The sequence below is a fragment of the Somniosus microcephalus genome, chromosome 22 (genome assembly GCF_052327205.1).
Source record: "Somniosus microcephalus isolate GS21.2 chromosome 22, FLI_Smic_1.0, whole genome shotgun sequence".
Taxonomy (NCBI): domain Eukaryota; kingdom Metazoa; phylum Chordata; class Chondrichthyes; order Squaliformes; family Somniosidae; genus Somniosus; species Somniosus microcephalus.
In genome coordinates, this window is record NC_141008.1 from 60,701,851 (window position 1) to 60,718,049 (window position 16,199).

Below are 16,199 nucleotides of genomic sequence, written 5' to 3' on the forward strand. Positions count from 1 at the left end.
TCGATAAAAACCCAGGGCCTGATAATCTACATCCTAGGGTGCTTAAGGAAGTGGCCCTAGAAATAGTAGATGCATTGCTGGTCATCTTCCAAAATTCTATAGACTCTGGAACAGTTCCCATGGATTGGAGAACAGCTAATGTAACCCCACTATTTAAAAAAGGTGGTAGAGAGAAAACGGGGAATTATAGACCGGTAAGTCTGACATCGGTAGTGGGGAAAATGTAGAGTCCATTATAAAAGATGTAATAGCAGAGCACTTGGAAAACAGTGACAGGATCAGACAAAGTCAACATGGATTTACAAAAGGTAAATCATGCTTGACTAATCTACTGGAATTTTTTGAGGATGTAACTGGTAGAATAGATAAGGGAGAACCAGTGGATGTGGTGTATTTGGACTTTCAGAAGGCTTTCGATAAGGTCCCACAGAAGAGATTAGCGTGCAAAGTTAAAGCACACGGGATTGGGGGTATGGTACTGTCTTGGATAGAGAACTGGTTGGCAGACAGGAAGCAAAGAGTTGGAATAAACGGGTCTTTTTCCGAGTGGCAGGCAGTGACTAGTGGGGTACCGCAGGGATCGGTGCTTGACCCCAGCTATTCACAATATATATAAATGATCTAGACGAGGGAATGAGATGTAATATCTCCAAGTTTGCAGATGACACAAAGCTGGGTGGGCATGTGTGCTGTGAGGAGGATGCAGAGAAACTCCAGTATGATTTGGACAGGTTGGGTGATTATACTGCATTTGCCATGCATCTGTCCAATGTGGATAAATGCGAGATTATCCACTTTGGTGGCAAAAACAGGAAGACAGATTATTATCTGAACGGCAATAGATTGGGAAAAGGGGAAGTGCAACGAGACCTGGGTGTCCTTGTGCACCAGTTGCTGAAGGTAAGCATGCAGGTGCAGCAGGTGGTTAAGAAGGCAAATGGTATGTTGGCCTTCATAGCAAGAGGATTCGAGTACAGGAGCAAGGATGTCTTGCTGCAGTTGTACAGGGCCTTGGTGAGACCACACCTTGAGTATTGTGTGCAGTTTTGGTCACCTTATCTGAGGAAGGATGTTCTTGCCATGGAGGGAGTGCAGCGAAGATTCACCAGACTGATACCTCGGATGGCAGGAATGACGTATGAGGAGAGATTGGGTCGATTAGGCTTATATTCGCTGGAGTTTAGAAGAATGAGAGGGGATCTCATTGAAACTTATAAAATTCTAACAGGACTAGACAGGCTAGATGCAGGAAGGATGTTCCCGATGGCGGGGGAGTCCAGAACCAGGGGTCACAGTCTAAGGATAAGGGTAAGCCATTTAGGACTGAGATGAGGAGGAATTTCTTCACCCAGAGAGTGGTGAACCTGTGGAATTCTCTACCACAGAAGGCAGTTGAGGACAATTCATTAAATATATTCAAGGAGTTAAGATATATTTCTTAAGGCTAAAGGGATCAAGGGATATGGGGAGAAAGCAGGGACAGGGTACTGAATTTGGATGATCAGCCATGATCTCATTAAATGTTGGAGCAGGCTCGAGGGGCCGAATGGCCTACTCCTGCTCCTATCTTCTATGTTTCTACAAAAGGTGGACTTTTGGGCCAGCACAGGAACCAGGTTGGTTCCAAAAACTGCTCCAACATTAAGTGAATTTAGATGTTTACACTGTATTGGAGCTGCTTCAATATTAATCCGAGGGGGGAAATAAAAGACATGAACATCCTTAGGTATCCAATATTAGAAACATAGGAACAGGAGGAGGCCATTCAGCCCCTCGAGCCTGTCCCACCATTCAATGAGATCATGGCTGATCTGCGACCTAACTCCATATACCCGCCTTTGGCCCATATCCCTTAATACCTTTGGTTAACAAAAATCTATCAATCTCTGATTTAAAATTAACAATTGATCCAGCATCAATTGCCGTTTGTGGAAGAGAGTTCCAAACTTTACCACCCTTTGTGTGTAGAAGTGTTTCCTAATTTCACTCCTGAAAGGTCTGGCTCTAATTTTTAGATTATGCCAACTAGTCCTAGAATCCTCAACCAGCAGAAATAGTTTCTCTCTATCGACCCTATCTGTTCCCCTTAATATCTTGAAAACTTCGATCAAATCACTCCTTAACGTTCTAAATTCTCGGGAATACAAACCTAATTTGTGTAACCGCTCCTCGTAGCTTAACCCTTGAAGTCCGGGTATCATTTCTGGTAAACCTACGCTGCACTCCCTCCAAGGCCAATATATCCTTCCTAAGGTGTGGTGCCCAGAACTGCTCACAGTGCTCCAGGTGTAGCCTAACCAGGGCTTTGGTTAATCCAAAATAACAACAGAAAATGCTGGAAAAACTCAGCAGGCCAGGCAACATCCGTGGAGAGAGAAATAGAGTCAACGTTTCAGGTCGAAACCCTTCGTCAGAACTGAGAGGAAACACAGGAAATGAAACAGATTAAAAGGCCAGTATGGGGGCTGGGAGAGAACAAAAGAGAAGTGAAGAGACATTAAGAGGTATTCAAAACCAGACGAGGTGGTGATAGGACTAGTATTTTGCTATCGTTTTGGTTAATCCATATTGACTCTGTGAAATACCTTGGAACAATTTTAAGTGAACAGTATCATAGGATTCTCCCCATTGCTTACCATCTACATTTACTTGGACGTAACGTTTGATCGGTTTCTTCAAGCTGGCATGCTCCACTCGACAGGTGTACGCAACGTCATTGTCCCTGAGGGAGGCCGTGAACCAGAAGTAACTGGTCAGGTTGTAGGTGCCGTCCGTGTTCCGCTTGTGGGGCGAGAAGACGACGTTGGTCATGTAGACGGGCAGCAGGTGCCCCTCGCCCTGTTGCCGCAGCCACCTCACCGTTACGTCAAGTGGGTAATACCGCCCCGCGTCACATGTCAGCTTCTGCTCGTCCCCTTCCTTCAGGGAAAGTGAATCGGGGTGCATTGAGACAACGGGAGACTCTACAAAGAAAGCAACAAATGGCTTTGTCAGAAACCGGTCACGACAACTGGACATACATTCATGATTTATAGGCCTGCCAACGCTTGGGCTTTGCTGCTGTCAATCCCTTTAATTGTAATCAAACTGGAATAATGCAGTCTTCCACACGGGACCCAAGTGTGAACATGTCACTGCAGCAACCAATAACCAACGTGGGAACTGTCAATTTAAAATAAAAAATCCCCTTTAGATAATTTTTCCTGCACAAAGCTTTTTTTTGATAGTAATATTTTCCCATACAATCGCATGCTAAATACATGTACTCTTAAAAATGCTGATGAGAAGAGCATGTGTTTAATGTACTGGGGGAACGTGGTGCTCTGGAGTGTCAGGACTCAGACTGTAGCACACATCTGTGAAGCTTCAAAAGTATTTTATTGGCTGTGAAGCGCTTTGTGATGTCATGAAAGGTGCTAATAATAACATAAGAATTAGGAGCAGGAGTCGGCCATTCGGCCCCTCGAGCCTGCTCCACCATTCAATGAGATCATGGCTGATCTGATCTTGGCCTCAACTCCACTTTCCTGCTCTCTCCCCATAACCCTTGACCCCTGTTTTTCAAAAATCTGTCAATCTCCGCCTTGAATATATTCAATGACTCCGCCTCCACAGCTCTCTGGGGTAGAGAATTCCAAAGATTCACGACCCTCAGAGAAGAAATTCCTCCTCATCTCCATTTTAAATAGGCGACTCCTTATTTTGAAACTATGCCCCCTAGTGGCATAGTTTCAAAATAAGGAGTCGCCTATTTAAAATGGAGATGAGGAGGAATTTCTTCTCTGAGGGTCGTGAATGGTGGCATAGTGTGGTGGCATAGTGTGGCATAGGGCAGCATGGTGGCATAGTGGTTAGCACTGTTGCCTCACAGCGCCAGGGACCCGGGTTCAAATCTGGCCTCGGGTGACTGTCTGTGTGGAGTTTGCACATTCTCCCCGTGTTTGCGTGGGTTTCCTCCGGGTGCTCCGGTTTCCTCCCACAGTCCAAAGATGTGCGGGTTAGGTTGATTGGCCATGATAAAAAAATTGGCCCTTAGTGTTAGGGGGGATTAAATACGTGGGGTTACGGGGTTACGGGGATAGGGCTTGTGTGGGATGGCTGTCGGTGTAGGGACCGGGTGCTAGGGTTTGGATGATCAGCCATGATCTCGTTGAATGGCGGAGCAGGCTCGAAGGGCCGAATGGCCTACTCCTGCTCCTATCTTCTATGTTTCTATGTTTCTAGTTCTAGATTCCCCCACGAGGGGAAACATCCTCTCAGAATCTACCCTGTCGAGCCCCCTCAGAATCTTATATGTTTCAATAAGATCACCTCTCATTCTTCTAAACCCCAATGAGTATCGGCCCAACCTGCTCAACCTTTCCTCATAAGACAACCCTTTCAACTCAGGAATCAACCTAGTGAACCTTCTCTGAACTGCCTCCAATGCAAGTATATCCCTCCTTAAATAAGGAGACCAAAACTGTACGCAGTACTCCAGGTGTGGTCTCACCAACGCCCTGTACAGTTGCCGCAAGACTTCCCTACTTTTATACTCCAGCCCTAAATAAATGCAAGTTCTTTCTCCTGCAAACCTTTTGCTGAATCCTCTGTCTCTACTGTTCTCCTTGTTTTAGTGTGGTCAGCAAATGCGATGTTTGGTTTCCAAGTAATTTATGTAGATTTGAAGAAAAAAAAAACAGGGAACCATGTAGTGACCCCTAAGGGATTTATCTTCACACCTACCCTCAGACCTGACATTACACCTCTCATAAGGACTAGCTCAGCTATAGCTGGCAAACACCCTGCTACAATAAATGGGAGTAACCTTGTCCTCAGCTGAGCTGGATTCCAACCACGCTGATTGCTGATATTCAGGATGAAGATTCTGCCAGGTGTTGGTACTAATTGTAATTACCTGCACTGTACTCTTTTTCCTGATGTTAAAATGCATATATTCAGCGGGTTGTTTTTTAAAATTTGTTCATGGGATGTGGCGTCGCTGGCAAGGCCAGCATTTATTGTCCATCCCTAGTTGTCCTTGAGAAGGTGGCGGTGAGCCGCCTTCTTGAACCGCTGCAGTCCGTGTGGTGAAGGTGCTCCCACAGTGTTGTTAGGGAGGGAGTTCCAGGATTTTGACCCAGCGACGATGAAGGAACGGCAATATACTTCCAAGTCAGGATGGTGTGTGACTTGGAGGGAAACTTGGAGGTGGTGGTGTTCCCGTGCGCCTGCTGCCCTTGTCCTTCTAGGTGGACGAGCTCGCGGGCTTGGGAGGTGCTGCCGAAGAAGCCTTGGCGAGTTGCTGCAATGTATCTTGTAGATGGTACACACTGCAGCCACGGTACGCCGGTGGTGGAGGGAGTGAATGTTTAAGGTGGTGGATGGGGTGCCAATCAAGCGGGCTGCTTTGTCCTGGATGGTGTCGAGCTTCTTGAGTGTATACTGAAATAATCAATCCAGGTACTACCTCTGGAGCAGAGACCCTGGTTTATTACAGCAGACAGCAAGATCCGAACTGTCCTTTCAATTTTCTGCTAATTTCCACACTGTTCCGTTACCCAAATAAATTCAAATCGTCATTTCCCCTGACCCGTTCGTTTTCAGTACCGGTTAATTCATCAGCATCAGTATCTTACCCCAAATCTCCAAGTTGATGGTGTGCGTTCCGAAGAGTGGAGGGACATATACGGAACAGGTGTAGGATCCCTCATCTTTAATGCCAACATTTCTTATGCGGATGGAAGCGTTCCCATTCTTGATCTGGTCCATGAACACTTCAATCCCTTTCTCGATGTGTTCAACCTGCTGATGTCGCCCATTGTAGGAGAACAATTTCTTCTTGGTCCCTTTGTGCTGATATCGCCAGTCAATGTTAAAGTCCGTGCTGTGATCAATGTTGTAGCCGCAGTCCAGAATCAGGTCTTGCTTCAGTTTGGTTCTGATCATTGGGGTGCTGGTGCGGACAATGTAGCTCACTAACAAGGACAAAGAAAGTGCCATTATCTTGCATTTTGCGCCAGTTATTTACTATTAATATCTCAGGTAAAAACACTTAAATTGTATTTTCTTCATAAGCTCACCATTTCAAATATCTAGTCATGTGCTGTTTATGCCACATAGTTTTTGGTTCATTTGCATTATTATTGGAATAGAGGGTTTATCACACTCAATCTAAGTATTAATATACAAATTAGTAACTGCATGCATATATATATATATATATATAAAAAATATATGTATAAAGAAAATAAGTGTTAATAGACAAATTAATAAGTAAATTGACTATAATCTTAGAGTGATGAAAAAATATGTATATTATGGACAATATTTGCCTTTCACAGAAACCAGACTTATAAGGGAGGTTCACAAGACAGATAAGGGACCCGTGCACCACAATATCATCTCTTGAAATAGGTGCTTTTCAGTGGACAGTAACGGAAGGGGAGGGATGGCATGAGATTCGAGGAGGAGAGAGAGGACCTATCAGGGGAGAAAGGGAAGCTCCACAGGCTTGAATTGAAAGAAATGGTATAAGAAAGGGACACCAGCAGAGGTTAAGTGTCGAAGTTAACAGAGGAGGATTCAAGTAATTCTAGGGGACACTCAGAGGCTAAACAGGCCAGGAAGCACGGCTAGAGAGATTGCAGATAACTCTTACCGTGACTTTTACCCAAGGCATAAACGGGGTAGTTTGACTCTTAAATATACCTTGTAAACTGCTGCTTAAGATATAGCAATTGTGTTGATCCTTGCTCGTGCTGAATAAACATTTAACCACTGCCGCCAATACGGGTCAATGTCGAATCATTTGGAATCAAAGATCTCACAAAGAGATTCTCACACTCTGTCCGAACTTATACTGGGCTGGTCAGCTTCCTACTGGCATTAGTACATTACCTTGAACTAACAGAGTGTCTGTACTGCCAATGGATGAATCTCCGTCGTCTGTTTTTGTTTCACTGTTCTCGGCCTTCGGGCTATCGGGTGCTTCTATCTTCCTCATGAAGCTGGTTACAGTGAACCTGCCATTTCTGTGCTTTACAGACGCTGTGAACCATATGTCCTCACTGGACTCCTCACCCTGATGTGGCCAGGGCACGTGGATGCCAAAGGTAGAATACCTGCTAATTTCACAATCCAATTTGTCAGGTTCCTCATCCACATACTGGAATATGTCTAATGAAGACTCTGTAAATAAAAGGAAAGATTCACATCCTAATTAGACAGCAAGTTAATAGAAGATGGTGCAGATTTCTTACATAAAGAAGGATTCCAATACTAAACATGCAATCTCTCTGAGCCTCCTAAGTAGTAAGATTCTGCAAATTCTTCTGTTGTACCTTGTGATTTAAAGAAAAACAACTAGGGCATTCATATATTGAAATATCACTCTTACAACCTGAGGTGTAACCTTTTACTCTGAAAATCTACCTCTCCCAATCAACTGCATCAACCATTACCAATTCCATTTGACCACCTATTTTTGAAAGACTGACTTAGGGAGCAAAAGAACCAGTGCATTCTGACTCTCCCAAAAGACTTCTTCAAACTAATCACTGGCAATTATGTCCAATTTTTGGCTGAAACAAGTCACCCTTACTGAGCAATCCTCAGGCATGGAGGTGTGCATATAAATAAATCTCTTACAATTTCAGATGTTGCACAGAACTGTTTTCTCTCTCAATGGATTCTTAGCCATACCTTGTCCTCTATGATCCAGAAAGAACTTGCATTTCTATAGCGCCTTTCACGACCTCAGATCGTCTCAAAGCGCTTTACAGCCAATGAAGTACTTTTAAAGTGGAGTCACTGTTGTAATGTGGGAAACGCAGCAGCCAATTTCTGTACAGCAAGCTCCCACAAACAGCAATGAGCTGTTGACCAGGTAATCTGTTTTTATAATGTTAGTTGAAGGAGAAATATTGGCCAAGACACCGGGGATAACTCCCCAGCTCTTCTTCGAAATAGTGCCGCGGGATCTTTTACGTCCACCTGAGAGAGCAGACGGGGCCTCGGTTTAACGTATCAACTGAAAGGCGGCACCTCCAACAGTGCAGCACTCCCTCAGCACTGCACTGGAGTGTCAGCCTGGATTTTGTGCTCAAGTCTCTGGAGTGGGACTTGAACCTACGACCTTCTGACTCAGAAGCGAGAGTGCTGTCCACTGAGCCACGGCTGACACACACACAGCTGACAGAAGCTGCACTCTTATTGATAATCTGTCCTTCACGTGACTTGAGAACAAACAACTATCCTTACTTGCAGGATTTACTGGAGTTATCCCCGGTGTCCTGGGGCCAATATTTCTCCCTCAACCAACATAACAAAAACAAACAGATTATCTGGTCATTATCACATTGCTGTTTGTGGGAGCTTGCTGTGCACAAATTGGCTGCCACGATTCCCACATTACAACAGTGACTACACTTCAAAAGTACTTCATTGGCTGTAGAGTGCTTTGAGACGTCTGGTGGTCATGAAAGGCGCTATATAAATGCAAGTCTTTCTTTACCTAGAATGATAGCATTCTCTTTGGATTGGCAGAATATTAAAATACAGAGCAGAGCTTTAGCAGGCTAAGTAAAGCAACTCAGAATTTTTATTTATAATCAAATGGAAAGTGAAGCACAAATAGAATTTGGTAAATACTACTGAGTATCAATATTAAACATAAATGTAATGAGCAAACTCCATACTGGGTTAATTATCCTCTTTTGAGAAATGTCTTTGGGGAAACAATAACCTCTGATTGATGGATTCGGCACCTTTCAGTCTCGGTCAGTTGCACTTGAATCACGATGAATACAGTGTAAGCCTTGCATTACAGAGACATCACCATCTGACCAACTCTCAGAACTAAGAACTATTGAATAAAACCAATGCAGTATTTTAATCCTATTGGGGCATTGGAGCATCCATCCTCAGAAATCTCCACTGCTTCCTTCCCTGGCAAGAGCAAGTAAAAGGACGTCCCAAACCATTTTGAACAATTACCCTGAGTATAGGAGGTGCTCGCCACAGAGAATTCATTTACTGATGTGCTTGATCTGTTCACACTACCTTTAACTTTAAAAGTAATGGCCTCCTCATTTGTATTGACATCACCAAAGAGCAGTAATGCCTTCCTCTTGATGGTTGTGGGCCCAAACACGTGAGACTCTTCACTTTGTTTCTCTTCCAGAAACATGCAGTCCAACCTTCTGTATGGGACCGTGTGTCCATTCTGTGCCCGCACGATTCCTATATAAAAAAAAAAGGAAAAGAGGAGTCGAAAATAAAGCTTTTAACGCAGAATGCATACCATCACTCCGCACATTACAGTGAAGAAATGTCTCCTCATCTCAGGCTTAAATGGCCAACCCCTTATTCTGTGACTGTGACCTTGTGTTCTAGATTCCCCAGCCAGGGGAAACATTTGCCCAGCGTTAACCTTGTCAAGCCCCTTAAGAGTTTTATATGTTTCAATTAGATCACCTCTCATTCTTCTAAACTCTAAGGAATATAGGCCTAGTCTACTCAATCTCTCCTCATAGGGCAATCCCCTCAGGAACCAGTCTAGTGAACCTTCACTGCACTCCCTCTAAGGCAAGTATGTCTTTCCTTAGGTAAGGAGACCAGAACTGTACGCAGTACTCCAGGTGTGGTCGCACCAATGCCCTGTATAACTGCAGTAAGACTACTTTACTCTTATACTCTAATCCCTTTGTAACAAAAGCTAACATACCATTTGCTTTCCTAATTGCTCGCTGAAAAATCTAGTAACTGTCATGGTCATTTTCCTAGTGCCAGCCCACAAATTACCCCATTTATTGAACTCCATTATCACAACTTGCTGCAGTGGGATTGAACTCAACAGCCTCAAGGTTACTAGTCTGGTACCGTGTCCGTTAAGCTACTGTACCCACTGATAGTCCAAAACTAGGGGCCATGAGTATCAGATGGTCACCAATAAATCCAATAGGGAATTCAGGAGAAACTTTTTTCCCCAGAGAGTGGTTAGAAGGTGGAACTCGCTACCACAGGGAGCGGTTGAGGCAAATAGCATAGATGCATTTACGGGAAATCTAGATAAACACTTGAGGGAGAAAGGAATAGAAGGAAGGGTTAGATCAAGAAGGGTGGGAGGTGGCCCGTGTGGAGCATAAACACCGGCATAGACCAGCTGGGGCTAATGGCCTGTTTCGGTGCTGTACGTTCTATGTACAGGAAACTTTGGTTTATCCGGAGGTTAACTGTCCGGAATGCTCGAGCCACCGGCAAAATTCAGGAGTCAGTTCAGTAAGTTTTTTTTCTTTTCGTTGCTTTTTTTTCACTAGTCAGGCTCTGCAAGGTCTAGCTAAAGCTGTTGCTTAGATACAGAGATGCTTGCAAGCTACGGCCAACTGTTTAGAAGCTGTGGGTTTGTTGCTAGATACGGAGCTCAAAAGCTTCCGTATGTTTTAACGTTAGCGCTGGTTTGTCCGGCAGTTTTGATGGGACGGCAACAGCTCGGTCCCGTCGGTGCCGGATATCACAAAGTTTCCTGTAATACTTGTCAAGACCAATAGAAATACAAAGGAGAGCTCCCTCCAGTGGCTGACTTCACCTGACGAAGGAGCAGCGCTCCGAAAGCTTGTGATTTCAAATAAAGCTGTTGGACTATAACCTGGTGTTGTGTGACTTCTTACATTTGACTGGTTAAATGCACCCTTGTTGTCATACTAAGCCCAAGACCGTAAGGTTCCTGGGCAGTAATTGGGATGGTAAAACTACCCTCAGAGTCCCTAAGATAGTGAGGAGAAAAATCAACCAGGGTTTCTGCTAATGATTGCTATCTATTGCTCCCGGGTGGACAGCAACAGGCTCAGCTGCAATGGTTAAACAGCCTTCAATACTCTCGGTCTAGGCTCCCATATAAAGAATGGGCATTTGGCAGATACCAGGATGTTGCTGATGTCCATAGCTCAATCCCCAGAAAGAAGTCACCACCTTCAGGAGATTCAAGAAGAATTTGTAAAACTAAATAAGGAGGAATTGTTATTGGTAAATGTTGCGTTTCCCACATTACACCCAGTGACTCCACTTCAAAAGTCTTTCATTGGCTGTAAAGCGCTTTGAGACGTCCGGTGGTCGTGAATGGCGCTATAGAAATGCAAGTCTTTCTTTGTTTCTTTATTTCTTTCTATCCATCATGCTGGAGTACGTTAGTACTGATGAATGGAGCTTTTTCCTTTTTTTCAACCCACGGCTTCAACAAACATCCCCAAATGAGATACAGCAAAGAGTCAGAGGGAGATTAAAGCTCCCACGACATCGACCCAATAAAAAGGTTTATTCATAACCTCAGAAAAGCACCTCCGACTGCACAAGTGTAAAATTTCCATTCCCCACAGCAGCCAATCTCATGGGCTGCGATTTCAGCGACCGAGGCGGATCTGGGGGGGTCGGGATCGCGGTCTCAGCCCGCTGCCTACTGCAGCCCGCACTCTCCAAGTGATTTTTCGTTGATTGAGATTGTTAAGCCCACCCAGCGAGGTTCCCGGCCAATTAAAAGGAAGCGGGTCTGATGATGTCATTTGATGACGTGTCATCAGCCGGTTTCCTTAAAGGGGCCATGTCCAAATTGATTTGGGCAGTTCTGCTGTCAGTGTTCTACAGCATTGAGGTGCTGCAAACACTGACGAGCACTGCACAAAGATGCACGGCTGCACCCAGGCTCTCCTATGACTCCCTCCATATGCTTATCGAGGGAGTCACACCACGCAGGGAGGTTCTCTTCCCTTCCAATGGGCGGAAGAGACCTCCCCAGGAGATCAGCACAGCCTGGTTGCACATTGCACAGGAGGACACAAGCAGGGATGTCGTCAGGAGGACCAGGCTGCAGTGGCGCAAACCTTTCAACCATCTCAGTAGATCACGAAACGTTACTGCAAAGCCACACTCAACCTCATCCTGCTGTGCCGCTCATCACATCCCCATCACTCTGTCTTCCCTACCCTACTCTTGCACATCCTTACTCACACCAGCTTACCTTGTACCTCCACCCAGCCCTCTCCCTCTCTACATTATCATTTCCACATCTCACTAGCCACCCCTCACAGTCACCCTCATCCTAGTCCAATTATACCAACTAACAACACACAAGGGTAGGCACTTATGTATTTTAGCCAATGTTCATGTAAAGTTATGTTAATGTTGTTTCAAACATTGAAACCTTTATTTTCAACACTTTGCATTCTTGGATAGGTTTGTGTCCACCTTTGGGAAGTGGCTTAGTGAGTTGCAGTGAATGGTGAGACATAACGGTACCCCCCACAATGGTGATGAGTGTGAAAGGAATGGCTTGGACATTGTAGGGATACTTTATGGTGTTGGTGTGGGGTGGTGCCAATCTGGTGCATCATGTGGCAGCCAGGGTGTGCAGCATCAAGTGGAGTAAATCTGGCCAGGGTGAGGCCATTCCTGGCAGCAATGTGGTTGGGTGCTGATGCCCTCGGTCCTGTGCAGTATCAGTTGATTGCGGAGAAGGTTGGTGTTGATGCTGCTGGTGTACCCGGTGATGCTGGTGTTGGGGCTGATCTTGGTGGAATTTTGAGGGCCAAGGTGAGATATTTTCAAGGGCACTGATGCTGATGAAATAGATGGCGGGTGAGGTTGAGATAACAGAAGCGATCTGTCAATGGTGAGAGAAGTTGTTCCAATGAGGTGACACTGGATAGAGAGTTTGCTCCAAACGCTTGCAACCTGCATAAAGCTCAATCTATCTACCAAATGCAGTAAGCAAGAGCTTGTAACCTTGGAAAGTAAAGACCTATGAAATGGGAGCTTTTATAGAGCATTTGTAGCTATCAAGTTAGTAAATCATCCCATGCTGACACTACACCCAACGTGATCCCTGAGCACCATGAACCTTGTGAAAAAGGCGTAAAAATATTATGTATCTGGTAAAATTGTGTTTAACAACCTTATAAATAGCTTTTAATGAGCTTAATTGCCTGACCCGCCGCTTGGTGTCGGGTCTGTTCAGCGCTGACAGACCCAACACTTGGGAGATTAGCGTGGAGGCGAGTTGACAGCGGGCTCCTGACCCGCTGTCAATCTTTTCTATTTTGACAACTGACCCGCCTCCGATCCCGCCCTCTCAGCGCCGGCAAAATTCCGGCCATGGGTTCTCTGAGTGAAATCACCAATTTAATCCTAAATTATGATGAGTGCTCATGGCCAAATACATTTGCTACAGGACCTTTATAGAAAGAAAAAAACTTTATCCCATCAATCTTCATTAGATTGGAATTCATTCTCTTAGAAAGTGTTTATGATTTTAATAGACAAAAGAACCTGCCTTGATATAACACCTGATCACATTGCTCAGAAACACCCCCACTTTACCTCATATGCAATGAACGGCTTTGAACTGATGTCATTATGTAGTCGCATGCTGCAGCCATTTTGCGCACAGCAAGATCTCACTAACAGCAATGAGGTGGAATGACCAGATTTTGGTGATGCTGGTTAAGGGATAAATGTTGGCTAGGACATCAGGGAGACCTCGCTGTTCTTGTTTAATTAATACCATGGGATCTTTAACATCTAGCTGAATCTCTGGAAGGGGGATAGTACAGGAAAGTGGAGTTGAGGTCGAAGATCAGCCATGATCTTATTGAATGGCAGAGTAGGCTCGAGGAGTGGTGTGACCTACTCCTACTCCCAATTTATGTTCTTATGATCTAATGGAATTTAGTTTTATTTCTCATGTAAAGCACAGTGCCTGTGACAGTGCAGCACTCCTTCAGCACTGCACTCTGGTGCCTCAGCAGGGATAGTACAAAGCCACTGAGCCAAGTTGATCTAAAGATACCAAGGGAAATCTTTACAAACACGTTTACAAGGTCATAACATAACAAGCAGGGGATTTCTTACCTTATTGCCCCCTTTTCCAATGCATTTTACGGGGAACATTCTATGTGGGTTGTAGTATATGTACCTTTATAAAAGAGAACTACTTTTACAGCTCCTGTATACTGTAAAGTACCGGCAGTGACCACACCTGTATATAAGCCTTGAGCATGCCTCTGTACCCCAGTCTTGAGACTACCCTACTCCAGTAAATACCTGTTGATTGTTAAGTTACAGCATCTGTGTGGTTATTGAAAAACATCATACTCTCAGAATCACTGATCTAACAAGGGTTTCTAATCTCACCTCACCCGTGGAAAGGGGTGGGTCCCAAAGACCGTGTTATTCTCCCATCATTGGCACCCGTGGGCCAATGGTGTTCTGACTCTGGTGTTCTGACTCGCCCTTGATGAAGTGTTTTTATATTCAGTGTGGTTCTTCTGGAGGCTATCACAATTCACAATTCAAATCGCTTTATTGGCATGATAAGTTACATCTTATGTTGCCAAAGCATCAAAATACATCTATGGTTTACCACATAAACGCAGTTCCATTCATACAGTGTATAAACAGGTATATCCCTGAGTGTATAAATATACATTCGCATCGTTTATATATATTCTTTTCTTAGTTTACTGGTTGGCTCTCTGTTCATGGCAAGCTGTAACATAGTGTGCCGCCAGTGTTATACAGCTTCTCTCCTCTCCCAGTAGGAATGGGAGTTTTTGGTTGTCATTCAGATTTCTGAAATCAGGGCATATTTGTGAGAATTTTTGGTAGAAATTCTCCCTGATGCCCTGATATTTTCCACAAGCTGTGAGGAAGTGCATCTCTGTCTCCACCACTCCCTGACAGCAGTGCGAGCATATCCTTTCCTCTCTTGGCAGCCTGGTCTGCCTGTGTCTGCCTTTTTCGATCGCTAGGCTATGTTCGCTAAGTCTGTACCTTGTCAAGGTTCTTCTCAGTTTGTTATCCTTTACCATGGTCAGAGGAGCCTAATGATGCAGTTGTACTGCCCAAATCAACGCTTCATTTTAATGCTGTGCTTGCTCTATCTAGTTTCTGAGCATTGTTAGTTTCATTTTCAAAACATCCATTGGGCGGCCGATTTCAAACACAAACACAACCATTAAATAAATATCAGTTCTGCTCCTTTAGGCTGGAAGCGTCTGATTCTCTTACCGGCAGCAAGAATCCAAAAGTGCAAAAAGAATATCTTCAAAAACATGTTTTCTTACTCTGCGCGCCGCTGCCCTGAATCCCTGCTCCTCGCAGGCTGGTCGCTTACACTTTCGGTTTCGTGAATCCGATGCGGAAGTTTCTGGTAATTTTCAGTTTGAAGGAGCATCAGCTTCGGGATCGTCTTTGTAGAGGGGAATGCAAGGCCGCTGGCATTAGGCCGCATCAGGGGGAGGGTTGGTGCCGTGGAGGGGGGAGGAGCTGGTGGTGGGAGAGTGGGTGGAAGGAGGAGGAGGAGGGGAGAGGAGGGGAGGGGAGAGGAGGGAGGGGAGAGGAGGGAGGGGAGAGGAGGGAGGAGGGGAGAGGAGGGAGGGAGGAGGGAGGGAGGAGGGGGAGAGGAGGGGAGGGGAGGAGGGAGGGAGGAGGGGGAGAGGAGGGAGGGAGGAGGGGGAGAGGAGGGAGGGAGGAGGGGAGAGGAGGGAGGGAGGAGGGGGAGAGGAGGGAGGAGAGGAGGAGGGGGGGGGAGAGGAGGGAGGGAGGAGGGGGAGAGGAGGGAGGGAGGAGGGGGAGAGGAGGGAGGGAGGAGGAGGGGAGAGGAGGGGAGGAGAGGAGGGAGGGAGGAGGGGAGAGGAGGGAGGGAGGAGGGGAGAGGAGGGAGGGAGGAGGGGAGAGGAGGGAGGGAGGAGGGGAGAGGAGGGAGGGAGGAGGGGAGAGGGAGGAGGGAGGAGGGGAGAGGAGGGAGGGAGGAGGAGAGAGGAGGGAGGGAGGAGGGGAGAGGAGGGAGGGAGGAGGGGAGAGAGGAGGGGAGAGGAGGAGGGAGGAGGAGGGGAGAGGAGGGAGGAGGAGGAGGAGGGAGGGAGGAGGAGGAGGGGAGAGGAGGGAGGGGAGAGGAGGGAGGGGAGGAGGAGGGAGGGGGAGAGGAGGGAGGGGAGAGGAGGGAGGGGAGAGGAGGGAGGGGAGAGGAGGGAGGGGGGAGAGGAGGAGGAGGGGAGGAGGGGAGGAGGAGGGAGGAGGAGGAGGAGGAGGGGAGAGGAGGGAGGGAGGAGGAGGGGAGAGGAGGGAGAGGAGGAGGAGGGGAGAGGAGGGAGGAGGAGGAGGAGGAGGGGAGAGGAGGGAGGGAGGAGGAGGAGGGAGGGGGAGAGGGAGGGGAGGAGGAGGAGGGA

General features: G+C 46.1%; 1 protein-coding gene across 3 annotated transcripts in view; it reads right to left on the bottom strand.

The window, feature by feature from the left end:
• The window catches only part of LOC147102439 (tapasin-related protein-like), a 30,536-nt gene extending 15,213 nt beyond the window's left edge, over positions 1-15,323 (bottom strand). For 2 of the 3 annotated variants that reach the window (XM_085964887.1, XM_085964888.1), the window contains exons 1-5: positions 15,040-15,323; positions 9,043-9,222; positions 6,880-7,170; positions 5,619-5,957; positions 2,637-2,963 (exon numbers count right to left, since the gene is read on the bottom strand). In XM_085964887.1, the coding sequence (XP_085821013.1) occupies positions 2,637-2,963; positions 5,619-5,957; positions 6,880-7,170; positions 9,043-9,222; positions 15,040-15,085 (1,183 nt within the window). In that variant the 5' untranslated portion in view covers positions 15,086-15,323. The remainder of the gene's footprint in view (positions 1-2,636; positions 2,964-5,618; positions 5,958-6,879; positions 7,171-9,042; positions 9,223-15,039) is intronic. The other variant, XM_085964889.1, reaches the window with a different exon arrangement.
• Positions 15,324-16,199: the final 876 nt, after the last annotated feature.